This window comes from Martes martes, assembly GCF_963455335.1.
Source record: "Martes martes genome assembly, chromosome: 8".
In the NCBI taxonomy this organism is placed as follows: Eukaryota; Metazoa; Chordata; class Mammalia; order Carnivora; family Mustelidae; genus Martes; species Martes martes.
Window position 1 is genome coordinate 38,372,847 of NC_137895.1, and position 27,853 is coordinate 38,400,699.

Sequence of the window (27,853 nt, forward strand, 5' to 3'; positions counted from 1 at the left end):
GGCAATAGTAAGCTATTAGTAGTTAAGTGTTACCAGGAGTCAAAAGCTATACATGAATTTGGAGTATGTGGGTGGTGGGGAATCAGTGCCCCCAACTCCCACATTGTTCCAGGATCAACTGTGTTTGCCTCAATAGAAGTGTAACAGATGTATAAAGTTCTATTTTGAAACATTCTGAAGTGTGACATTCCATAACAGTCTTTAACAGTCTGTACTATATTTTTTTAATATATAAGGTATTTGCATGTCCAAATAAACTTTCTGTCCTCACATTTTAAATCTATTGCTGCTATACTGACATCATCTTGTTTGTGACATTCTTTAAAACTAAGTAACCTTGAAGTCTTCTACAAATAAGGCAAAACTTGGCTCAATAGATTCATACTCATAGATCTTACTTTTCACTTTCTGAATCATGTTCATACTTTTTTCTAAACCTTCCCAATTCTCTTTAGACCAACCCAAACTGGTTATAGTAGACAAGGTAAAATAATCTAAAAACACACCTGTAAAAAAATAAAAAAACCTAGAGGGGCGTCTGGGTGGTTCAGTCAGTTGAGTTTGGGGTCTACTTGAGATTCTCTCATTCTTCCTCTGTCCCTCCCCCAGCTTATGTTCTCTCTCTCTCTCTCTCTCTCTCAAATAAATAAATGAAATCCTTTAAAAAAAAAAAACTAGAAAAAGCTAGATAAAATATAATGGAAATTATGTTAAATGTATAATTGATCTTGTGAGGAAAAAATGGGCGAGGGTTTATCTCCCCAGATACCAGATGTAAAGAGGGAAATAAAATCCAGAACTTAGAGAAGAGAAAGGGAGAATGAGTCCCAGTAATCTTGAACCTTACATTTAACTCATGCAGGAAAGGAAAATGAGAGTTGATCCTTCACAAGGCAAGGAACTGGGAGAACTTTAACTTGACTCTCAGAAAAGCTCCTTCCTCAGTTGAAAGACGTACTACAGCAGAGGTCAGCAAACTTTTTTGGGAAAGGGCCAAATGGTACATGGCCTCAGCTTTGGAGGCCATACACACAGTCTCTGTCACAACTATTCAACTCCGTCCTTGTAGCTCCAAAGCAGCCATAGACAATATGGATGTATATGGGCAATAAGCTTTATTTACAAAAATATTGGAAGCCCAAAGGTATCATTTGCCAACTCCTGAACTAGAAGAAATCGGATCATAGTACAGGAAGAGGCCAGGAAATCTTCTCTGATTCTGTGGGGTGTCTGAAGAAATAAAGTATCCTCTGAGAAATTAAATCTCAGATTTACATCCTGTGCAGTTTGGTATATGAATTTACATTACTTTTGTATTTACATTATTTTTATCTTAGAAAGCCCAAGCTGACAAATTACTATCAAAACTGGCCAGTCATACCCCTGCAGCGATAGGAAAAAGCTTAATGAAACCTGTAGCAGGGAGCAGGGATGGAAAGGTGGAGAGAGTAACACTCCTGAAACCCAGGGGCTGAAAGATTCTAACAGCAGCAGGGCAATGGGTAGTCCTCACAAAAAATTATAGATCATATAAAGAAAGGACACAATCTACCATGAATGAGACAACAGACACTGCAAGCCATGAGGTTGAACTTGAGATATTTACCTGTTGTGTATTTAACTACAAATCGCCTATACTTTCCGATACTTCGATGTGACATTTCTATGATAAATTTTCAAATTTTTCACATTATTTCTGTTGCATATCTCAAACCATGCTGTTATAACTCTAATTTTGCTTATAATAAAAATAGTAAAAAAAAAAAAAAAAAAAAAGGATTGGTCTTATCCCATACAGCTCTAATTTTAAGAAGTGAAGTAGTTCCTTTGTTTTTCATGTTTGCACACTATAATCATATTCCAGATAACTTGGGAAATATTGACCTTTCTTTAAAAAAAAAAGGGGGCAGTTAATTACACAAAAATCTCTAAAATGTCATCTGATCATCTTTATCTGTGCTGTCATCATACTCACCACAGAACGAAATCTGAGCTCTGAAATCGATGATAATACCACGCTGGCCACAGAGGTAGGCATAGTGGGCGAGAGCATTGCAGAGACAGGCGCTTCCACACTTGCAAGCATCATGGCGGCACAGCTGATAGTACAGCCCGGGGCTGATGTAGATGTGGCAAGCAGCGAAGAGCTCTCGGTGGATAACATCACAGTGTGCTGCGTATCCAACTAACAGACAAACCACCCCCCCCACCAAAATCCATTAGCACCTCATTTACTAGTCTAGATCATACTGCTAAGTACCAAGTTCCAGAACTATCTAAGCATCTTGCTTTCCTAGGAATATACTGAATTGCAGTATTATTTTCAACAAGAATCACTATTTTCCATTTATCCTGTTTTGTGGGTTTGTTTTTACCTTTAGTGATATTGGTGACAGCCCTTATTCCATACCTAATAAGCTTTTAACCCCCCCCCCAAAAAAGTATTGTGTTATAGCTGAATAAGAGGAGTAACAGAAGGTTCAATAGAAACAGCCTCAATCACCCCATTGTCTGTGGATCTTCATAGAAAATTGCCCCAATTCTGCTGTAAAAAATTGGTGAGGATTGGAAGGCTTATCTCCAGACAGCCACACACAGTGAGAGCAGTGCCAGACTGCGGATGCTGTAGCAACTCCCTGGAATACACAATTATCCAGGAAGGACTGGCAAACATCGCATTCCAATGAAGTCTCTGGGGTGAATGTACTGTGGCAGTTACCATACAGTCATCAAATACAATGTCTGCACAAGGCACAATGTCTGGCAAATATTAGGAGCTGAAAAATGTCTGATAAGTGAACCTAGGAATGCATGAATAAATGAATCATGAATAGAAATTAGGGATTGGACCACATGCTAAAGGCCATGAAATATAACTACTAAGCCATTTTGGGAGGTCTGTGTCATCATTTCTTGAAATTTATTGACTTTTCCCTTGAGATTGACTGATCAGATAGAAATGATGTAAGTAACCAAGTTTGACCAAGCAATCTAGATCCCATCTTTCTAAAAACAAACAAACAAACAAACAAACAAACAAAACACTTGAACCCAGCCATAAAAAAGAATGAAATCTTGCCATTGGCAATGACTTCGATGGAGCTAGAGGGCAAATAAGCTAAGAGAAATAAGAAGTCAGTCAGAGAAAGACAAATACCACATGATTTCACTCATATGTGGAATTTAAGAAACAAAACAGCACAGGGGAAAACAAGCCAAGAAACAGACCCTTAACTATAGAGAATAAACTGAAGGTTGCTGGAGCGGGGGTGGGGGAGGGATGGGCTAAATGGGTGGTGGGTATGAAGGAAGGCAATTGTGATGAGCACCAGGTGTTATATGTAAGTGATGAATCACTTCTACATCTAAAACTAAGATTACACTGTATATTAACTAACTGGAATTTTTAAAAAATCTGAACTTATTTTGTCGAGTATTTTAAATATATTTATCATTGGTAAGAAAATACATGGTAATTATCTGAGTATTATATTTTGCATGGCTATGCATATGTACATGAAAACAGGTAACTTAGACTATAACGACTATAATAGCATTCTGTTGACAAGCATTCTTCTAATCCCCAAGAACTCCAAAACAAAGGAATACAACTATGGGGCTTTTACTATGTGCCCTAAAGATTTGTAGATCAAAAAATATTCTTACTAACATTAAGTGAAAGAATGCCTCAAGAAGATCCTTGTAAAAAATATCCTTCAAAATCCACTTCAGATTGGGGATCTTTCTATGCTTACCTATTTGAAATTTTAAAAACTGGGTCATGGCAAAGGTGAAGAAGGATAATTTCTAGACTAGATGTCATAGAAGACATGAGATTGGGGAATAAAAGTGATTATACATATAGCGAAAGTGATTATATAAAAGGGAAGTCGTAAAAGACCAGGGGGAATTTGAATTTATCCTTTAGACTCTATTCCAACATTTACATGTTATTAAAAAAAATAAAGTTGCTGCAATATCAAAGAGAGAATCTAGAAAGTTAGAAACAAACTGAGCAAGACTGATGGAAGGAGAAAGAAATCTGTTAGTAGAAATTTAAGGACAGAGTAGGGGAGAAAGTATTATTAAATGGAAGCGAGATTAAAAGTATTGAGTTATGGAGATCACAAGACTTTAGTCTAATCCTCTTACTCTAGACAGGAAAAATGACCACAGGAGTTAACAATCTTCTAGTTTAGAAGCTAGGTTAAACAGAACAACAGCAGCACTGAGAGCATTATCTTGTATTCTTTCCAGGATACCAAAACTGTACGTTAATAATAAGGACCATATGATAATCAACAAAATCCTTCTAAACAGCCACTACAAAAATCCAGAGATTGTACTGGGTTTTTATGAGAGTATATATATGTGTGTGTATATATATATGTGTGTATATATATATGTATGTATGTCTATATAATGTCTTCATTTATTGATCAGTGAAATAGCCTTTCGCATAGTTTGCTGTAGCTTTAGTAAAACAACACAGCCAGAAATTCTTGGCATGTTTGTTGCACTGTCATTGCAAATTGGAACTCTGGAGCATGACCACCTCAAATTGTTGCACACTTGATAGCACAGGCTTCCTTGGGTCACTGGCTCCTGCTTATGAAGCCATAACATGCCATATGATTAGGAACCCGTCTCATGATGGTAACAGAAGACTCTGTATGAGTTGTCACACTATGGAACTGAAGTCGAACATTGCAAGCCTGTAACAGCATTATGACAGGATTTCCAGAGATTCTTCTTTAACATTTAAAGAATCTGAAACCTCCAAAAGGCTAGACCACATTCGTGAAGAGTATGAAGATTCACAAACACCTAAAATAAGTGCACTTGTGAATGTGAACTCATAAATAAAATAGTCATTTTCTGGAGTTCTTTAAAAAAGAATAACCTAGATTAGATAAAGAGGCATATCTAATTCTCTAATTTTATGAGATTACAGTAATATATGGAATTTTCCTCATGCATGAAGAAGGACTTACTGTTTTGTTGATTAATGTTGCAGGGGTCCACCATAGGAACATGAACAGGTGCAAAACAAGTGGAGGAAACTCTCCAGGCATTGGCATGAAGTTGTGGGGTACCTTCTATCATGCCTGATGGAGAACTAGAGAGCAAAGATAATACGCATCTTAATCTTTCCCATTCGTTTCATTTTTTCCTAGTCTCCCACAATTGAAAAGGAGGATACTATTTTTTTTAATTTACAAAAAAACTTAGAGTTTAAAATATTCTATTTTTTAAAATTATACATGCATTAGCTTTCTGTTATTAAGACTTTATAATATGTCCCATTGTGGACCTTCGTAGTTTTATTTAATTATCACCTCAGCCTTATGAAGAAAATATAATTTCCATTTTATGGAGAAAGCAATGCAGAAGCTCAGAGAAATAACAATCATTCAGCTGATAAGTGTCACAGCCAAGATTCAAATCCAGTTCTGACCATTTTAATGAAACATCATTCACACACTAATCACTAACGTATGTTTGGTCTAGGGTTCATGGGCAGAGGTAGAGGTAGGTAGTTCACATGATTCTTTTTAGTATAAAGACAAATGTCCCAAATATAAATAGCCTATATTTCTGACTGAATATTTCATTTCCATGACATGCACTTAAATACCGAGGTACCATCTTGAAATTACCAAACAAACCAAAAGAAAATTGAGGGAAAATGGTATAAAAGGCATACTTCATTTGAGGTTGCTCACTCCTTCAGTTTCCTCAGCAAAACAAAATGGAAGAGAAACATTTACTCTTCCTAAATGAGCCTTATAAACCACAACAGCACTGCAGAGCCGAACACTAAGATGCCCCCTCCAGCAGCCATCAAGATTTACTAACTCACCAACCAGTATTTAGTAAGTGACAATCCCTATTGGGCCCTGTAAGGCACATTGTCAAAACTACCTAGAGAATCAGGATGGACTAGGTCTCCCGTAGGAAGCTCTGACCATGTAAAAGTTGACTAATGAAAGTCCCAACAACATGGCCAAAGAGTAGAATAGGATTTTTCTCAGCTTTCTTTATTGTCCTAAATGAACTGCTTTGATTACCACTGACCTTAGTCACTAGGAACTATATGGAACTTCTCACCAGATAGTGGCTGAGAGAGGAGAATTAAAAGGAGTTTCACAAGCCATTCCACAACGCTCATCCCTTGTCCCCACCCACACCCCTTTCCTATCCCTCAAAATTAAACCATTCTAGAACTGTAAAGAATTATAACAAACACCTAACCACAAATCTCCTTTTGTTCAAACAAGAACACCGAGAATCAGATAAATTGAAGAGCAGTAGCTCTTTGCTTTCTTTCCCTCTCCTTCCTTCTTCACCCCTGCAAAGGACAATGAAATAGGTCAAGGTGATGGGTGTAGTCAGGATTCCCAGGAGGAATTGACTCAGAGCATGGCTCTCTTATTTCACTGAACTGACTTAAAAACAATAAATACAAAAAAAAAAAAAAAAAAAGAGGAACCACAATGTAGACCCATTTACTTACTGCATTTTATAAAATATCCTATAGCTCACCAAATTTAACTTGAGTTTAATTTAACTCACCATATTTAACAAGATTTTCAAGTAATTAATATTTTCCATCCCACTATGTTTGCAGATTCACATTAACCTTTATGAAGTAAAGAACTTTAACTGTTTTGTTGGAAAGCTAAACATTGTTCAGAAGTTATCTCTGCCCCTGAAATATTATCCTGCACTGTTATCACGCCTGAATGTTTATACACAGAGGAGACTGGTGCCTTAGAAAAAGGCAGACAGATCTGCCACCTGTTAAACAATGACTGCTAACCCATTCTGATAAACAAAGAAGAGAAACAAGGCTTCAACTTCTTTTCTGCACATTTTAGCCCAGCCACTTAATAGAGTCTATTTCATGAATGTGATGAAGATATTGATATTCTGCGCTACAAATAAATGAAACATAAAGAACTAAATAAGCTGAAAACAAATTAGTCACCCAGAAGAAAAGATAAAATAAATTCTCTTCTGAAACTTAAAATTTTAAGTGCTGGTTCTCCTTGTCCTTGCAAATTCTCTTCTTGGTGCCCTATTAAAAGTCCTACTTCCAAAAAATAAAACAAGACAAAACCAGAGAGAAAGACAAACCATAAGAGACTCTTAATCTCAGGAAACAAACTGAGGATTGCTGGCAGGGAGGGAGTCGGGGGATGGGATTACTGGGTGATGGACATTAAGGAGGGCACATGATGTAATGAGCACTAGGTGTTATATAAGACTGATGAATCATAGGCCTGTATCTCTGAAACTAATAATACATTATACATTAATTAATTGAATTTAAATTTTAAAAAGTTAAAAAAAAACACTAAAACCGTACCTCCATGTAGTTCAACTATCTACTTCATGTAAGGCTCTATGTTAGTTCCTAGGAACAGAAGGATCGAGAATTTGATCCTCCTTCTCAAAGCCTTCACCATTTTAAGTGGAAACCAGACAGATAAGGGACAGATTTTCATTTTCATAGATAGCAGTCAAAGTTAACTTTGTCTGGTGGGATGTGAGCTCATGTTTTGAAGCAAATAAATTCTGAATTGGGTTAAATAACATATAGGAATTCACAAGAAAGACTTGGGAGGCAGAAGAAATCCCAAATAGCAAAAAATATGCAGAAGTGTTTTAAAAAATAGGGTTTTTGAAAAAAAATTTTAATATCATATTTGAGGAATGGCTTGTCCATGAAATGTTCCCTGGCTACACAGTCCACAATGACCTACTCCAAATCCGGCTATGTTTCTAGCCACCACCACACAGCTCAACAATTAACGTCTTGGAATTACCTCAGTGTTTTTATATATAGCTGATTAATACCTTGGGTCGACCTAATTATTTCTGGAAGGCTGTTATTCCTTCCTGACCTGCAATACAAGCTGCCTGAGGATGGGAACCATGTGATCCTGCTTCAGTTGTCTCACAGTGCTTAGCAGAAGAACAGGTACCCAGAGCGTTTTCACTAAATTATACACTGTATCTTCTCACAGGTGGGTGAAACTGCTTCGCCAGTACGCGGGGTACAGTTGTACTATACTGCTTTTCTTCTGATGAAACACCAACTATCATAAAAGCCAGGTGACCTAGATGCCAAAAGGTTGCTGTAGAGGTATCATTCATACCAAAGGATATTCATATTTTTAAGGTATAACTTACTATCATTAATAGCCAATGATACTAAGATTTTTTTCTTTTGGGCGCCTGGGTGGCTCGGTGGGTTAAAGCCTCTGCCTTCAGCTCAGGTCATGATCCCAGGGTTCTGGGATCAAGCCACACATCGGGCTCTCTGCTCATCATGGAGCCTCCTTCCCTCTCTCTCTCTGCCTGCCTCTCTGCCTACTTGTGATCTCTGTCAAATAAATGAATAAAATCTTAAAGAAAAAAAAAGATTTTTTTCTTTTTAAAGCAGTGCATGTTCAAAAATAAAATACTGTTAAGCTTGACCGGTGCCAGGGGAGACAATCAGAGGTGGTTATTCTGTGGGTTAGCCCACAGACTCTGAGTCACACCACCCAAAGCCCAGCTCCACTATATTTGGGCTAAATGGCTTTGAGCTATTTACTTGCCACTTTGGGGCCTCTGTGAGTTTCTTGATCTATAAAACAGAGCTACTAATCAGGGGATTGCCATAAAGTTTAAATAGACGATCATGTAAAGCTCTTGGAACAGTGATGACTAAGCTATTATTAGTTAAGTAAATGATTTCAATGAAAGAATTTGTATCCTCTAAATTACTAGTCATTAAATCATGTCCAGAAATGATACTTACAGGAAATCATCCCTTATGTTCCCATTAAAAGTGCCACACAGACCTAGTGTTCTTCTTTTCCATGCACTAGTGAGCTGAATATAAATTCTTTCTCCATCTATAGCAAACAGAATCTTTAAACCAAATGTGGTTTTTAGAAGAATAAATAAGGATGACAGAGTTTGAATTTCAACAATTCCTGTGGGGAAAGAACATACATAAATCAGCTTTGAGATTCATAGGTAGTGTTGGGAAATGCTAGTGTACAACATGAGAACTCTTCTTTCAAGAGACTGGAACCTAGAATTTAAATAAAAACTTGAAATATTTTTTAAAAGAGAGAAAGAGGGCAGGGCATGGAGCCGGCAGGCTCCCAGTTCCTGCTCCTGTGTTCCAGGGACAATTTTTGCCACCTTGTTCTTTCTTTTTTCCTGTTTTTCTTCTATCTCTCCTTTCTGGATCTTCAGCAGATCTTTTTAATAGGTTATCACGTTCACAGGTAATTTCAGTTGGCGAGCCTCTCTTGGCTGGTGTGGACAGTCCTTAGCATTTGAAGTCTGTCCTTTTTTTTTTTTTTTTAAACTGGTCTTCCACAAACTGGTCATGATTCAATAAGGAAGTGGCACTTTCCTCAAAAATTCCCCATTCCCTTGAGTCTGTCAGCAAAAAGGGGAGCGCAGGACTTGAGATGTACCATTTTATGACACCTTTAGGGACAAGAAACTTGTGTTCAGGTCTGAAGTGATGACTTTTGCTGGCACAGGAGTCGCTCTTGTATCCCTATCATAATTTCTGACATCAGTCTGATTGCCACACCCAGAAATCAGAGATTCATTCTTTGATCACTTTGTTTTCCATGTTACCCTTCCCCAACCAGTCGGCAGCTTCAGACCACTTTTTTTCCTAAGTAATTTTTCAGTCTGTCTTCTTTCTATCTCTACTGTCACTGCCTTACAGCAATTCCTCCTCCTTCCCTGCCCTACTTCAGTATCATCCTAACTACTCTCCAGATTTCCTGCTAGCATCTCTTAAAGCCATTTCCACATGGTTGCCATAGTGGTCTACCAAAAAAAAAAAAAAAGATTGTATCAGTCTTCTCACTAACATTATATATTTGGTTGAACCACATGAAATTGTTATCTTTGTACATAAAAATGTCAAATAATAATAATTTCATATTCAATTTCATATCAAGTTCAAATTCCTTAACATGACAACAAGTAGCATGACCATGTAATTCGTAAAACAAATTGGGATGTCTTTAGGAGTGAGAGTACTAACAATAACTATGCTGGAACACAGGCAGAAACAAGAAAACCGTAATGATGCCTGGCATATAAGGCTTTCTCCAGTCTTCATTCCCACCTATGTCTCTCTTCTCATGGTTAGACAGTCTCCATGACCCTCTTCAGGTGCTAGTGGTCCCAAACTAGTTATGATATCCCCTAAACATACCACAGAGTTCTACACCTCCTTGCTTTGCACAAAACCATTTCCCCACTTACTTCATCCTGATAATCCTCAGATCTGAATGCTGAACAAAACATCACCTCATTCAGGAAACTTGCCTGACTATACCTGGACACTCCTGCCCAAGGCTGGGTGAGGTGCACTCACTTAGACCCCCAAAGTCCCTGTGCATATCTTTGAGTTTATCCTATTTTATGTAAGTGGCTCTTTGCTTGCACCTCTCCTCTTGCAAACTCCAATCCACTTGAGGTGAACACTAGTTCCAACAACCATGGCCATCTCTGAGATGTCTAGCTGAGGACCTGGCAACACATAGGAGCTCAAATGTTAGGTTAATCAGCCGATGGGCAAAAACTTCATTTAGCTGGTTTTATTGTTGTTGTTAACATAGGGAAAGTACATCACAGCTTCTTACCATTCAGGGTGAAGCCTTGGTTAGGACTGGTAAGGATCTGTCCTCCCCTACTTAGGGTCACTTGTTTGTTAAAATCATCCTCCAGAATCAGAGTTATAGACTGAAGGCAGACCAAGCCAAGGTTCTGCGTAAAAAATCAAATCATCAGTTAAACAAATGAGAGGGAGATGGAGACACAGGAAGAGACAGTGATAGTAGGAGAAGGGAATGAGAAAAAGTAAGGGAGAGACAGGGGAGAAGAAAAGAGAAAGGAAGTGCACAGATGTAACAATTTCTGGCATGTAGAAGGCTTGAGTATAAGTAATATCATAAAGTAATTACCACACAATCCACCTTATGTAACCCCATTCCTAATGAAATATGTATTTATGTAGTACATTAAGTATACCATATACATACCCATATTTTACATAGAACATTAAATAAAAATGTTCTCAACAAAGTGCCAATAATTAAGTTTTCCATAGTACATTGTTAAAGTACCATTCCAAACTCTTAAGTGGCATATTAGGCATAAAAAATTCAATCAGGAAAAGAACAAAGAGAATTAAGATTCTATGTAGAAAGCTTATTCAGACTCTGATGTATTGCAAAGGAAAAAATCAAACTGTAAATAGCAAATAAAGTAGCTCAGAATTTTTATTGGAAATAACCATTTCACACTGCGATAAAAGTAGAAAATTAAAGATTTCTGCAAAATTTTGACTATCTGACTTAAGAGAGGAAAACCTCTGTGTCTTTACAAATAACTGATGTGTTTATTTGAAGAAAGGCTGTAAAATAAGTATCTCAGCATACTTGGAAATTTATCTTATCTATTTAGAATATGCAAAGCCTATTCATTTCCTGTCAAGAATCACCTCTTTAAAATAGTAGTTTTTGAAATAACCAAAACCTTAGGTTCATTGTGCAACCATACATGAAATATGCCCCAAACTGTACATACAAATACCATTTCTTAAGAAATAAAATACAGTTAAATACACAATAACCTAAAACATGTATGTTTTCATATTTTAATCTCAAATCAGGATACATCATATAATCAATAGTAAAACAGATTAATTATCAACATTTTTTCTTTCTTTGTCAAATTGAGAATAATGATGCATCTTAACAATTATTTTTGAAGAAAATAACTGTACTTATTCATATGGTCACTCTTCACCTAGAATGACGCTTGAGTCAAAAACAAAATAAAGGACATTCCTCTGGCCATTTTGAGATGCTCCTACCTGTTCACAGTGAGCTTTCTGTAAAGTAATTGTGAATTTATCTTTTCCAGTTCCCTTCACAAGGATGTATTGGCACATTCCAATAAAAGAATAATGTCGACCATCAAATGTTGTAAAATGAGAATCACCCACAACGGAGCATTGGACTACCAAAAAAAAAAAAATCGTAAAAATAAGAAAAGACAAAAAGAAGAAAGAGAGAGAGAAGGAGAAGGTGGAGAAAGAATTGTATCTATTGTTAAAAAGAAGTAAGCTGACTTAGGGTAAATAATCATGTATTAAAAAAAACAGCTAAAGTGTCTAAAATGTACTAGATTGATGAACTTACTAGATTTATGTTATTAAATTTAACTTAAAATTTATTGAATGACAGCTCTTCCACGTAATTTTTAGGTTTCGTAATTTATACTACTTCAATAAACTTTTACCAGTTTCCCGCTCAAAGCTCTCCTTTATTCAATTTTCTATTTATGCTCTGAATATCTGGATTTATTGATCATTACATCTCTTGTTATATATGAGATGACCTCATGAAAATCATTGCTCTCTTCCTTCAATTTACAGAAAGTGAGACTTTTTCTTTAAAAGCATTTTAAAAGGCTTACCTGGACAGTCATGTTCAGTGCAGTTCCAAACACCACCAACACATACACTAAATGAAATTATAAGATTATTAATTACTGAGATAGAGAAACTGTATTATTGTTTGCATTAATGTACTGATTAATGTACCAAAACATACAATGTTTATAGGTTCATAATAATCTGACTTGAAAAATACATCGACGAAAGTTCAATTAACTGATAAATTTGGACTAGCCAGTACCTAAATTATTATTTATTGTGTGTCATATTTAAATCAGTAAAGATGATACAAAGGGAATACAGAATGGTCAGGAACAAAAGTCCTATGCAGAGAACTTCTGTTTTATGTCCTTTTCTCATTGCTTAAACTAAAAGAAGTCACACAGGAAAAGTATTTACCTATATTATTAGAGAAACATTCATAAACAGTTAATACATTATCTCATCTATTGCAAATTAAGAAAGTCTCTTTTGAGGATCATCAGACATTAAAGAGAAAAGATGTCCTCTTCTGTAAGATAAATTCTGCCTTCTGTCAGCAAAAAGAGTTTGAGGAGAGAAGGAGAGAAGCAAACTGTCTGACAGGCAGGAGTTTAAATGAGTGTCTAAGAACATGGTTGGTTATCTACCTGCATGTCACTTATATTACACTGACAGCAACAGGAAAAAGGCTTGATGACATTTATACCTGTTTCTTTGGAAGACTTCCCCAGAGGGATTCAATGCTTTCCTAGAATAGTCTTAATTATCTAATGTAATAAGAAATTCTAATTGTATGTCATCATGGCCAAGGATTGGCAATATAGAGCATCACTTTATCAAGTACCAAATAGAGAAGGCCAGGAGCACCATCAGATTCTAATAGGAAAAGTACATCCAAAGTACTAGTTATAAATGAAAAGAAAATGCAACAGATAGGCGTCTTACATGGGTATATGATTTGATGGAATTATTGCCAAGAGAAGGGAAAAGAATTAAATTATAAAAGAAGTGATAGATTTTCTACATTTTTCCAACTTTTTTTTGAACTTGCTTTCATCTTTAAAATATGAAAATCTGTATGACCCCGTGCCCCACTCCCGTACAGACTTTAATAAGATGCAAACCATGTCTTGGAATTTTTGGAAGAAAATCTGTAACAAGTATGCTCCTTTAAACATATATCATGGTAAAGATGCCAACTAGCCAGGTGCACAGAAATTACTGGTTGCACATTAATCACATACCATTCAGTACATTCTTGTTCAATTTTTGAACCAACTGAATAAGCTAATCCATGAAAACTACACGGGCAGTTTTCCAAGGAGATGCAAGTCCCATTGTCCATTATGAGGCCTATTTAAGAAAAACATGTATCAAATTCTCAAAAGAAATAACAAAAATGTGTTCTTTTAACATAATAATTCAATCAACTTTTATTGAACACGTGTTTACACCAGGTGTTGAAAATATACTTTTATTATTTATTTATTTATTTATTTATTTATTTATTTATTTATTTTTACTTGTAAAGAGGTTACTGACAACCTGGTTCTAACTCAATCAGTAGCTACCTCCTAAGGGTCTATTTTGGTGATTTTCAACTTTTTTATTCCATGATTTGCCCTCAAAACCTCAAGTTTCGCTGTACAGAATAAAGGCAACTAGACAGTATTCCTTGCTTTCGAGGGAAGGGGGAGGAAGGAGAGTGAACACATTTTTTTTTTTTCACATATTCTTGATTTAACTTTTGTTCATCTCAGAATGAGAGACTTCCACTATTGTCACACAGATAATAAAGAGCCAGGGATTCGTACTCAGAGGACTAGGGCAGAGACAAGCCTTTGCTACCTCTCTCATGAAGAAAGATGGTTGAGCCAGAATGTAAGTCAACCATGTTACTGAGCACATGTTTCGTTCGGCTGACCTTTTTTCAGAGTAAGAATTCCTAGGTGAAGGAAGCATTGGCTTATATTTTGGCACATGGATTATTATTCTGGTTCAAACTCTTTATTGTATCATTGGTAACAAACAGCTCGGGCCTGGCGTTGGTCTAAAGATTATGCTTTGAGTACAACTGACAGACCAAAGGACTGAGGTCAACAGATCTGATTCCAAGTAGTCCTTGCTCATATTAAGTTAGGAAAAACACTTAACATCTCTGGGATTCTATTTTTTTTAATCTGTAAAACTAAAAGGGTTTGAGTAAATCCTCAGTGTTCTTGGTTAAGGTCTATCAGAATAGCAGTCATTCCTAATTTTAAATCTCACCTGTATCACTTGCTATGTTACTTCTAATTTCAAATATTAAAACTGCATCAGAACTAAAATTTTATAGTGCCAGAATGCGAAGCTTTTTTTGAACTTACTTTTATCTTCAAAATATGAAAATATACAAATTATTAAATATCCTTAAATATCCAAGAGAACAAAAGATTTGTCATGGCTAACTTCAGGACTTTGGATTGCAAATCTCTTGGGAAATGTACAAAGTAAAAAGCAGCCATCCTTCCTAGTCACTCTGGGGCCAAATCCTACAAGGGGAGAAAATTGCAACAGCCCTTATGTCCTGAGACTGCAATATTATGATATGATTCTTAGATCACTGGATTCTGGATTTCCTGAGTACAGACATCATTTTTTGCATGAAGTGCTTACCATCCGCACAGTAACATCCATCAAGACAATGGAGATTGCTCCCGAGACACTGTTTCTCGAATGTGCAGGTTGGTGGGCAACAACTGATACAATCCCGGTGGACGAAGCTATCATCACATTTATCAGCTAAAATGGGCAAACACGGGAGATGTCATTCAAATCTACTCACCTCTCTTTCCAAGAAAGTACAGTGTTTCAAAAATTATCCGAGGGCACCTGGGTGGCTCAGTGGGTTAAAGCCTTTGCCTTCGGCTCAGGTCATGATCCCAGGGTCCTGGGATCAAGTCCCACATCGGGCTCTCTGCTCGGCAGGGAGCCTGCTTCTCCCTCTCTCTCTCTGCCTGCCTCTCTACCTACTTGTGATCTCTGTCTGTCAAATAAATAAATAAAATCTTAAAAAAAAAAAGTATCCGAGTTTACCAGTGTTATTGTGTCAATGACAAATCCTGGCAAACCATTAGTTTTAAGTACTAGGAAAACCCTGACATTAACAAAAATACACAGGGTTTAGGAAATTGAAAAAACCTACTACATGCTGGAAAGTCATCTCTCCAGTCTTGAATAGGGTACCCGGCATGGGAACAGGCTCTGGCGTACTCAGTGGCTGCTCGGCAATAGGTTTCATCATCATCAGTTCTAAAAAGTGAAAAGACAGAACCACAGTCACACTGGAAATATTGGCAGAAACCAAGCCTTTGAGCTCCTGATCTCTAGAAATGCTGAGTGCATGGTGAATATTCTAGTACAAACTGATGTCAGCATGCACATATTGTATACAATAATGCAGAAAATATATAAGCATGAGATCCCAGCTTAAAAGGGCCTGGGTAAATTGTTCTCATCAAACTATTTTAATAATTTGGCCACTTTTCTTTTGATTCAAAAGAGTACCTGTACTGAAAAAATTTCCTATTTTAATTATGACATTCTGCCCTGAATCTTTGTATGTATCACTTTGCTCCCACAACAAGTATCCTAGACCTTATAAAATCCAAACAGACACATAGACCAGTGGAACAGAGTAGAGAGCCCAGATATGGACCCTCAACTCTATGGTCAAATAATCTTTGACAAAGCAGGAAAAAAAGACAGTCTCTTCAATAAATGGTGCTGGGAAAATTGGACAGCTATATGTAGAAGAATGAAACTCGACCATTCTCTTACACCATACACAAAGATAAACTCGAAATGGATAAAAGACCTCAACGTGAGACAGGAATCCATCAGAATCCTAGAGGAGAACATAGACAGTTACCTCTTTGATATCAGCCACAGCAACTTCTTTCAAGATATGTCTCCAAAGGTAAAGGAAACAAAACCGAAAATGAACTTTTGGGACTTCATCAAGATCAAAATCTTCTGCACAGCAAAGGAAACAGTCAACAAAACAAAGAGGCAACCCACGGAATGGGAGAAGATATTTGCAAATGACAGTACAGACAAAAGGTTGATATTCAGGATCTATAAAGAACTTCTCAAACTCAACACACACAAAACAGATAATCATATCAAAAAATGGGCAGAGGTATGAACAGACACTTCTCCAATGAAGACATACAAATGGCTATCAGACACATGAAAAAATGTTCATCATCACTAGCCATCAGGGAGATTCAAATTAAAACCACATTGAGATACCACCTTACACTAGTTAGAATGGCCAAAATTAGCAAGACAGGAAACAACGTGTGTTGGATAGGATGTGGAGAAAGGGGAACCCTCTTACACTGTTGGTGGGAATGCAAGTTGGTGCAGCCACTTTGGAGAACAGTGTGGAAATTCCTCCAGAAATCAAAAATAGAGCTTCCCTATGACCCTGCAATTGCACTACTGGGTATTTACCCCCAAGATACAGATGTAGTGAAAAGAAGGGCCATCTGTACCCCAATGTTTATAGCAGCAATGGCCACGGTCACCAAACTGTGGAAAGAACCAAGATGCCCTTCAACGGGCGAATGGATAAGGAAGATGTGGTCCATATACACTATGGAGTATTATGCCTCCATCAGAAAGGATGAATACCCAAGTTTTGTAGCAACACAGAAGGGACTGGAAGAGATTATGCTGAGTGAAATAAGTCAAGCAGAGAGAGTCAAGTATCATATGGTTTCACTTATTTGTGGAGCATAACAAATAACATGGAGAACATGGGGAGATGGAGAGGAAAAGGGAGTTGAGGGAAATTGGAAGAGGAGGTGAACCATGAGAGACTATGGACTCTGAAAAACAACCTGAGGGTTTTGAAGGGGCGGGAGCTGGGAGGTTGAGGGAGCCAGGTGGTGGGTATTAAGGAGGGCACATATTGCATGGAGCACTGGGTGTGGTGCAAAAACAATGAATACTTTTATGCTGAAAAGAAATTAAAAAAAATAAAATAAAATAAAATTCCTTAGTAAAATTAAAAAAATACATTTTTATTTATATATTTACATCTATAAATATAAAATATATTAATATATATTATATATAATTTATATTTATATATTATATATGATATATAAAATATATAAATATAAAATATATAAAAGCATCAAATATGATGCATATATAAAAGCATCAAATATGAAAATTATTTCTAAGATACCATGTTGTAAGTAGTATATATGCTGGAATAAAACTAGTACTAATAAAACAGCAGTTTTGAAAGATGGAATAAATAGCATTTAACTTAAGATTTAAAAGATTTTTATTTCTTTTTTGTTCTTTATTTTCAATTCTTTCAAGTTTAAGTTGCTAAAGCTAGTTACTTTTATAATATTTTCAAGAGTAAATAATCCTTCATTGTTTTCTTATAATCACTCTAGAAGCCCCACGAACAAATATAAGTGGTCTGTCAATTCCCATGGCAGGTTAACACAGCAGCTATAAAATAAGCAGGGTTGGTAATAAGGGAGTAGACTTGTTTTTCAACCCAATTCAAATTCAAAATTGAATAGTTAAACATCTTACAAGATAATGACCTTAAGAATGTTGTATTTTGTGAACCCTAGCATTTTCAGTATCTCTGTTGTAAAAGCCACGCATCTCAAATTGCACTTCTCCTGTGCTACTGTAATTGGAGTCACATAGCTTATTGAGTCCAATTAACTGAGCTTTAGAGGGGAAAAAAAAGGGCAGAGCATATAAACTTCAGAAGCTCAGAAAATATTCTAAACCTCCAAACAAGAAAATTCTCTGAAAAAGTGGGTAGACTAAAATTGTTGAATTCCTTTCTAGGAATTGTTGAATTCCTAGAAAGATAGGAAGTTTCTGATTTACGTTTAAAGATGTGTCTTGTTTTCTGTAATTAATAGAGGCTTTGACAGTTAACAAAGGGAACACTACATTGATGTAGGGGCGTCTGGGTGGCTCAGTCCTTAAGCTTCTGCCTTGGCTCAGGTCATGATCCCAGAATCCTGGGATTGAGCCCCGTATAGGACTCCCAGCTCTGTGGGAAGCCCGTTCTCCTCTCCCACTCTCCCTGCTTGTGTTCCCTCTCTCACCATGCCTCTCTCTGCCGAAAAAAATGAAGTCTTAAAAAAAAAAAAAAAAAGCTAATGATGAATTGTATGGTGACTAACATAAATAAATAAATAACACTTAAAAAAAGAAATGGGATTATAATATAGACATTTATCCAATAAAATTGTTTTGAAGAAAATGGGGAAAAAAAGAAAGAGAATGTTAACGAAGTATCTGAATATTGGTTTCCCAGACCCATGCAACTATTATTAAAATAGCTGCCATTTCTTAAGTATCTATGTTTACTCTAGGATCCATGCCAGGCCTGTGACATATGGCATCACATGAAAATTCATAACAACTGGGCAAGAAAGAAATTATAATTCTAATTTACTGAGTGGAAAATGAGCTTATTTGCTCCATTTTGGATATTCACTTTAATAATGAAAATGAGCGTGAAATAATAATTGTTTTAAATCAATTAACTTTGGAATGGCAAAGTTAGAAGCATTTCCTTGCTGCTAGGTTTATCAATGTTTGTTTCAAATTTTTATTTAAATTCTAGATGGTTAACATAAAGTGTAAAATTGGTTTCAGGAGTGGAATTAAGGATGTTGTCATTTACATATAAAACTCAGTGCTCATTCCAACAAGTGCCCATTCTTAGTGCCCATTGCCCGTTCTTAATGCCCACCACCCATTTAACCCATCCCCTACCTACCTCCCCTCCATAAGGAAAGAAAAAAAAAGGGGGGGGGGAGACAAACCATTAGAGACTATTAAGTATAGAGAACAAGGGTAAGTTTATCATTCTTAAGGCAGAAATAGGAGGGCATAAGTTAAAAGATTGTTATTATATCATCCTCTCAATTCCAACCCAGATGTCATCTCCTTTGTGGAGCTGTGGTAGGCGTTTCCTGATAAAGCCAGAAATCCTCTCCTCCACAGCCACAGTACACCACATTTAGAACATGTGACCTGTTTCTCCCCCATTAGAATGTGAGTTCCTAGGACAGGGTCCATGTCTGAGCTGTTTCTGTTTCTCCAAGATGTGGCACAATGCTCAGCTCAGAATCGTTGCTGAGAAATGTGTGTTGAATTGAATTCAAAATACTATAATAATGCAAGCAGGAAATTAATCTGTGTTCAGCAGATCACAATTCTAGTCTCCTGATATAGGATCTTAGTGGTGTCATCCTGTAATATAAGAAATGAAGGGACTCCTGGGTGGTTCAGTCGGTTAAGCATCAGGTCATGATCCTGGGGTCCTGGAATGGAGTCCTGCATCAGGCTCCCTGCTGAGCAGAGAGCCTGCTTCTCTCTCTGCCTGTTCTGCCTGCTGCTCTCCCTGCCTGTTCTCCCTTTCTGACAAATAAATAAATAAATAAGAAATGAAAAGAACCTCCTTTAGGGGAGAAGGGATGTAAGGAAGACTAGTCCTGGGTGATATATTGAGACACATAAAAGGCTAACTCTGGTAACTTCTCACTTCCATTTAATAAAGGCCCACTCACTTGATTTATAACACAACATCCTTCTTTTGGTATTGCGTGGCTGCTCTGCCCCCAAACCCGGCCTCTACACCTCCAACACACCACTTAAGAAATCAGTTGATTTTTCTTTCTTCTGTCTTGTTGTTGGTGTATAGAAATGCAACTGATTCTGTGCATTGACTTAATATCCTGCTACTTCACTGAATTCTTATATGAGTTTTAGGAGTTTGGGGGTGGAATTTTTTGGGTTTTCCACATAAAGTATCATACCATCTGCAAAGAGCGAGAGTTTGACTTCTTCTTTGCTGATTTGGATGCTTTTTATTTCTTTTTGTTGTCTGATTGCTGAGGCTAGGACTTCCAGTACTATGCGGAATAGCAGTGGTGACAGTGGACATCCCTGCTATACCTTAGGGGAAAAGCTCTCAGTTTTTCCCCTTTGAGAATGATACTCTCTGTGGGTCTTTCATAGATGGTTTTTATGATAAGGAGTCAATCCCATTGCACCCAAAACCATTAAGATACCTAGAAATAAATATAACCAAAGAGGCAAAGAATCTATACTCAGAAAACTATAGAATACTCATGAAAGAAATTGAGGAAGAAACAAAGAAATGGAAAAACCTTCCATGCTCATGGATTGGAAGAAGAAATATAGTTAAAAAGTCTTTGCTACCTAGAGCAATCTACACATTTAATGCAATCCCTATCAAAATACCATCAATTTTTTTCTCAGAAATAGAACAAATAATCCTAAAATTTCTATGGAAACAGAAAAGATCCCAAATAGCCAGAGCAATGTTGAAAAAGAAAAACAAAGCAAGAGGCATCACAATGGTGGGCTTCAAGCTCTATTATAAAGCTGTCATCATCAAGACAGTATGGTACTGGCACAAAAACAGACACATAGATCAATGGAACAGAATAGAGAGCCCAGAAATAGACCCTCAACTCTATGGTCAACTAATCTTCTACAAAGCAAGGAAGAATGTCCAATGGAAAAAAAACAGTCTCTTCAACAAATGGTGTTGGGAAAATTGGACAACCACATGCAGAACAATGAAACCGGACCATTTCCTTACACCACACATAAAAATAGACTCAAAATGGATGAAAGACCTCAGTGAGAGATAGGAATCCATCAAAATCCTTGAGGAGATAACAGGTAGCAGCCTCTTCGACCTCAGCCACAGCAACTTCTTCCTAGAAACATCACCAAAGGCAAGGGAAGCAAGCGCAAAAATGAACTATTGGGACTTCATCAAGATGAAAAGCTTTTGCACAGCAAAGGAAACCGTCAAGAAAACCAAAAGACAACTGACAGAATGGGAGAAAATATTCGCAAATGACATATCAGATAAAGGGCTGGCATCCAAAATCTATAAAGAGCTTAGCAAACTCAACTCCAAAGAACAAATAATCCAATCAAGAAAAGGGCAGAAGACATGAAGAGACATTTCTGGAAAGGAGACAACCAAATGGCCAATAGACACATGAAGAAATGCTAAACATCACTTGGCATCAGGGAAATACAAATCAAAACCACAATGAGATACCACCTCACACAACTCAGAATGGCTCAAATTAACAAGTCAGGAAATGACAGATGTTGGCAAAGATGTGCAGAAAGGGGAACCCTCCTACACTGTTGGTGAGAAGGCAAGCTGGTGCAGCCACTCTGGAAAACAGTATGAAGGTTCCTCATAAAGTTGAAAATAGAGTCACCCTATGACCCAGCAATCTCACTACTGTGTATTTACCCAAAAGTTACAAATGTAGTGATCCGAAGGGGCATGTGCATACCAATGTTTATAGCAGCAATGTCCACAATAGTCAAACTATGGAAAGAGCCTAGATATCCATCGACAGATGAATGGATAAAGAAGATGTAGTATATATATATATATATATATATATATATATATATATATATATACATATATATATATGTATATATATATAGGATAACTATGGATAACTATGCAGCCATCAAAAGAAATGAAATCTTGCCATTTATGCTGAGCAAAATAAGTCAATCAGAGAAAGATAATTATACGATCTCTCGGATATGCGGAATTTGAGAGGCAGGGTAAGGGGTTGTTGGGGGGTAGGGAGGGAAAAAAATGAAACAAGATGGGATCGGGAGGGAGACAAACCATTAGAGACTCTTAATCTCATGAAACAAACTGAGGGTTGCTGGGGGTGGGAGGATAAGGATAGGGTGGTGGGTTATGGACATTGGGGAGGGTATGTGCTATGGTGAGTGCTGTGAAGTGTGTAAGCCTGATGATTCATAGACCTGTACCCCTGGGGTAAATAACACATTATAGTAGTTATAGTTAGACTTGAAAGGCATATAAAAACACATATATCATAAATTCATTTCTTTTACTATTTTGATAACTCTATTTCAATATAGTTTCTTTGTGTGTCTGATTTTGTGCATTTCAAAACATTATTTTGAAAGAATTTATTGACATCTCTAAACTCCCATAAGGCAACAGTGGAACGAACCATTAAGAATTGCTGTGTTCTGTTCATGCTGCTTCTATAAACCACTTAGTCTGTACTTAATATCCAGCAAGCTTTTAACAGTTGTTAGTACAGTTTATGTTTTACATTTCCATTACACTTTGTGAACTGCTGAGAGGGCTACGTTAGAGAAGTGGTGTTTGCTCTTCTTTTTGGACAAAGAGAATTCAATTACAAATACTAATTATTTCACTTACTTGCAAAGATCATTAACACAGCTGGCAATATACAGATACGGATCGATATACTCATGGCAGCTCAGAAATGGAAACTGCAACAAAATCTGACACTTGAAGAAGATGGCCTGTGGGGAAGAGGTTGGCAGTCAGCAGAACATATTTAATGATACACGTGTACTCTCATTTTTTTTACTGATCTATTGGCAGGGCCCTCCCTTCTTACCAGGAAAGGGAAGGTGATTTATGCTTATCGGTTTTAACCACCATTTTTCTAACTACATATTTGCACAAAGAGTACTGCTCTCATGAAACTCATTACATTCACAACTTCTGAACTATCTTCAAGTTATTCCTGTTGCAGTTACATTACCTGAATTTTACCGGGTTTAATTATGTCCTGTTTGCACCAAAACTGCTTAATATTCAATACGCAAATACAACATATATGTATTATATCCAACAAGCCCAGACTTTCCACATCAAATTTACCTCAAATGCTGGCATTCCGCTGGAGCATGGATTTGGAAAGTCTGAAGGTGTCAGTACACATTTGGTGTCATCTGGAATTTGCACCGACCAGCTATTTGCAAACATAGCAATGTCTTCTGTATAGTCCTCTATTTCACACACACATACAAAAAATATATGTATGTGTGTATTAGCATCACTTTACACAAATACAGTTCATCAACATATACTTCTTAGCCAAAAAGTTAAGTTCAATACCTTTATAAATACCAATGATTGTCAGTGATATCAGACTATACCATTACTTTAGTATAAAAACATCACATTGAACAAAATGTAAGTACCAAACAAAAGTTCATGTCATTGAAGGGAAAAAGCAAACATCACTGAAGCAACATAAAGAGGCATTGAAAGTGAATGGTACAACATACACACAAGTAAACCACTCATTAGCCTGTGTTGTAGAGAGGAGGAAATACACCTAAAACCAAGAAACATTAAGTAAGTCTGATATAAAGTTTTTCTGACAGCCCTCTCATTATATTTTTTTTAAAGATTTTATTTATTTATTTGACAGAGAGAGATCACAAGTAGACAGAGAGGCAGGCAGAGAGAGAGGGGGGGAAGCAGGCTCCCCGCTGAGCAGAGAGCCCAATGCGGGACTCGATCCCAGAACCCCGAGATCATGACCTGAGCCGAAGGCAGCGGCTTAACCCACTGAGCCACCCAGGTGCCCCCCTCTCATTATATTTAAGATTAATCAGAACCTTGCTAAAATCGTTTCCATTTTTGAGGTACACCACAATAAAAAAAAAAAAAATCTTTTGTGAAGATTTCAGAAGACAGCGACAAAAACAATGAAAGACTGGAGAAGACACTCAGAGAAGACCAAGAAGTGAATCCATTTCAGCTGAATATGATCAACGGTGTTTCTAAACGTGCTCAAGACAGATGGTTATAGAAGCGTGATACTATCCTAGCGTTGTGCAGAGGCAAGATTCAGAAGCTAATATGCAGGCAGCGGCAGACAGATGGTTGGTGGTGAGTTTTCTGGGCTCTCTGCTTCAGATCAAGTTTCAATCATGTTAGCACCTGGCCTGAGAACAAGTTAAGGGCCTTGTGTGAAAATTAATCCTGCTCCCCCATTCAGTGAAAGGTTGAATCTAGGGGCGCCTGGGTGGCTCAGTGGGTTAAAGCCTCTGCCTTCGGCTCAGGTCATGGTCCCAGGGTCCTGGGATCCAGCCCCGCATCGGGCTCTCTGCTCAGCAGGGAACCTGCTTCCTCCTCACTCTCTGCCTGCTTCTCTGCCTACTTGTGATCTCTGTCTGTCAAATAGATAAATAAAATCTTTAAAAAAAAAAAAAAGGTTGAATCTAAAATCTCAGAGATGTAGCAGAACCAACAAGGCAACATCTCAAAGTTGCACGGAAGACAATGGTGAGAGGTGAGCTATCGGTTTCTCACCACTTAGACTTATGCAGTCTACCACGGACAACAAGCTTCTGCACCACTAGAATAAGAAATCTCAAGCCAAATGTTTGATGACTCTCTGCATCTTCAGGATAGGAACATGCCTGCTGGTTAACACCAACTGCTGGGGAGATCGAGGAAGTTCATCTACAAGAATGCTTCACTCTCTTAGTGTAAGATCCCAAACTTTACCGTGGCCCGGAAGACTTTTTCCGATCTGGTCCTGCGCTCCCCGGACTCCCCACCTCCTTTGCCCACCCCACCTCCATGCACCCCTCCCTCTCTTATCCCTGCTGAGTCTACTCCAGTCATACCGGCCTTATACTGGTCTCCACTCTAGCTCATTCCCACCTCGCTTTTGCTTTTGCTCCCCATCCTTCGAAATTCCCCCTAATCTTCCCTCTGTTCTCTCAGCTAGGTGTCTGTTTAATATGACCTCCTCAGAGATGTCTTCTTGGTCACATGATCTGACCTACCACCAGATACTCTTCTATCGCTCTTAATCTCCTTTCCCAAATTCTTGTTTTCATAGCTGCTATTGCTTACCAAAATTATATGTTAATTTTTCTCTATCTCTTTTGTCTTCTTCTACATATAGGGCAATGGTTTGTCAAAGCTGCCCCTAGTGCTTATCCTTAGTTTAGTATCTGCCATGTAGTAGGGGTTCAAAATACATTTGCTAAATAAGTGAATGAATAAATAAAGGGGGGGTTGCAAAATTTAAATAGATTATTAGAATCCTAAAGCTTTCCAGTTTGTCCAGCCCACCTCATCATCTCTGATATTGTTGGAAATGGTCCACTGAACAAAGCATCAGCCTGGTCCAATATGCTTTCTTTTAAAAAAAAAGGTGTATTTATTTGTTTGAGAGAGAGAGAGGGAGGGAGGGAGCTCTTGTGTGGGGGGAGGGTGGCAAAGGGAGAGGCAGAGAGAATCTTCACCTTATTCCCCACTGATTACAGAGCCCCAGGCTGCCCTAGATCCCTGAGCTCATGACCTGAGCTGAAATTAAGAGTTGGATGCTTAACCAACTGAGCCACCCAGGTACCCCTAATATAGTTTTTTTTTTTTTTAAAGGAAAATCTGTTGTTATTTTTTTAAAGAGAGGGAGCCCATGTTCATGCTCATGAAAGAGAGCTGAAAGAGGAGAGAGAGAGAAAGAATCCCAAGCAGCTTCCCTGTTGAGTGGGGAGCTGACATGGGGCTGGATCTCACAACCCTGAGATCATGACCTGAGCAGACACCAAGAGTCAGATACTCAACCAACTGAGCCACCCAGGCGCCCCCAATGTTACTTTTAAGTAAATCTATAGTCACATTTCATTTCAAAACATCTTTTTTGAAGAGTCTGTAGGACCGAAAATACTACCTGAAGGCCCACTGATTTCAGTATCTATGCACAACTTTAATGTAACTAAACAACCTGGACAGCCCCTTAGAGTTCAGTTTAATTCCAGTTTATAGCTACATATTTATCTATTTTTATGACATCGTAATAATAAGAGTCCCAAAAGTTGGTATAATGAGACTTTAAATCCATATCGACAGGTTGTCTGGAAGACTGCAAAACTAAATTTAAAATGTTTCACATAATATATGCTACAAGTAAAGTAATTTCTTGCACATACTGGAACGCTTTTGAAGAGAGAAAATGAGGCACTATTAATTACTATGTTGGGAAAAACAAGAGTAAGCCAGGGCATCTATTTTGATGTGTAGCTAGCTATAAACATGAATTATGGAACCAGAAGCTCAATGAGACAATCAATTAAAATATTTCTATATCCACAGAAATTCTGAAAAGCCTCATTTCTTTGTGAAGTCATCCCTGAAGAATAGAAATGCAGGGAGAAATACAATTTTAATCACTGTTAAGAAACTGTGCGTTCAATGGCTTTCAATCAAACTACCTCGGTGCCTCTGAAGTTTTATCTAATCAGCAAAGAACAGGCTGAGTTTTAAAAAATACTAGGTAATATGGCTGAAGCTAAAGGTAATATGGCTCAACTGTAGACATGTTTTTGCATTATTAGAATAGGAGAAAATCGGAGGGCAAGTTCTAGTCATATCCTTACAAGTTATTGTGTGTTTTTTTTTATTACTCTGCTTCACACTGTGCACCAAATTAAACTATGAAAAATCTGAAATCTCTCTTTAGGCTCTTCCTACCAACTTTCCAGGGTCCTTCTTGCCTTCTGCCAATTCAATCATAATTCAGTCCACTTGCCGCCTGCCGGTCCTCTCCCACCCAGAATCTGCTAACACTCTTCCGCATGCTGCCCAGTTATCTCACCATTTTATGTTCCAGATTGTCAAAGTCTGTCTGACCCTCAGCTCAAAGCCTTACCTGAGTCCCTCTTCCTCTACCAAGAGCGGATGCTTTGTTCTAGCCTCACCTCTGTACTATATTCCCCAGACAACCCGGGGGGAAGTTGCCCACAACAGTCTTTTCTAACTCTAACACTGAGAACTGAATTGAGTATTATTTTCTTCATGAAGCTTTGACACCAAAGAAAAAGAAATCAATAACAACCACCTGATTGGTCTGCCTGAGTCCAAAACCCTACTTCCTAATAGAGTCTCAAAGACTCCAAGTTTGTGAATTCTGTCATTCTCAATATCCAAATGAAAACACTAGTTCCTGATGATCTCAATACTGTACATCTGTGTGGTGCTCACAGACTTTTGAACACTTTCACTTACATTTTCTCATTTGATCCTCAAAGGTTAGGAAGCTTCCAGGGTCTTTACTGTTATCTTCATGTTACATAGGAGAAAAATCGACAGCTTGGAACCCTGTTCTGTACTCTCAGTGCTAGTAAACTAATCCTGATGATGCATTCTCCATCTCGGGTAAAATGTTTGCATTTTAACAAGGGCCTCTTAAAATCAAATGTTTTCCTATTAGCTCCATTCTTGAGAACACCCAGAGATGATTATAAATTAGCTAAAACATATTTAGTATTAACTATGTGCCAGACACTAGATTACATATTTTACATGGATTATCTCAGTTAATCCTTGCAACTCCATGCTATTATTAAGTCATTAAACTAAGAAAGTTTAATATGTGGCAAAGAAGGATTTGAACCCCACAATCTGACTCCAGAACCCACCCTCTAAGTAGGACTTTCACT

The 27,853-nt window shown here is 37.5% G+C and overlaps 1 protein-coding gene across 3 annotated transcripts in view; it reads right to left on the reverse strand.

Annotated features, from left to right (window-relative positions):
- Window positions 1–27,853, reverse strand: part of OTOGL (otogelin like) — a gene marked incomplete at both ends in the record, with an annotated part of 129,943 nt that overhangs the window by 81,466 nt on the left and 20,624 nt on the right. For all 3 annotated transcript variants that reach the window (XM_080811915.1, XM_080811913.1, XM_080811914.1), the window contains 11 exons: window positions 1,976–2,185; window positions 4,995–5,119; window positions 8,813–8,990; window positions 10,677–10,800; window positions 11,912–12,057; window positions 12,517–12,563; window positions 13,723–13,831; window positions 15,134–15,259; window positions 15,663–15,769; window positions 22,797–22,903; window positions 23,268–23,395. In XM_080811915.1, coding sequence (XP_080668041.1) covers window positions 1,976–2,185; window positions 4,995–5,119; window positions 8,813–8,990; window positions 10,677–10,800; window positions 11,912–12,057; window positions 12,517–12,563; window positions 13,723–13,831; window positions 15,134–15,259; window positions 15,663–15,769; window positions 22,797–22,903; window positions 23,268–23,395 — 1,407 coding nt within the window. The remainder of the gene's footprint in view (window positions 1–1,975; window positions 2,186–4,994; window positions 5,120–8,812; window positions 8,991–10,676; window positions 10,801–11,911; window positions 12,058–12,516; window positions 12,564–13,722; window positions 13,832–15,133; window positions 15,260–15,662; window positions 15,770–22,796; window positions 22,904–23,267; window positions 23,396–27,853) is intronic.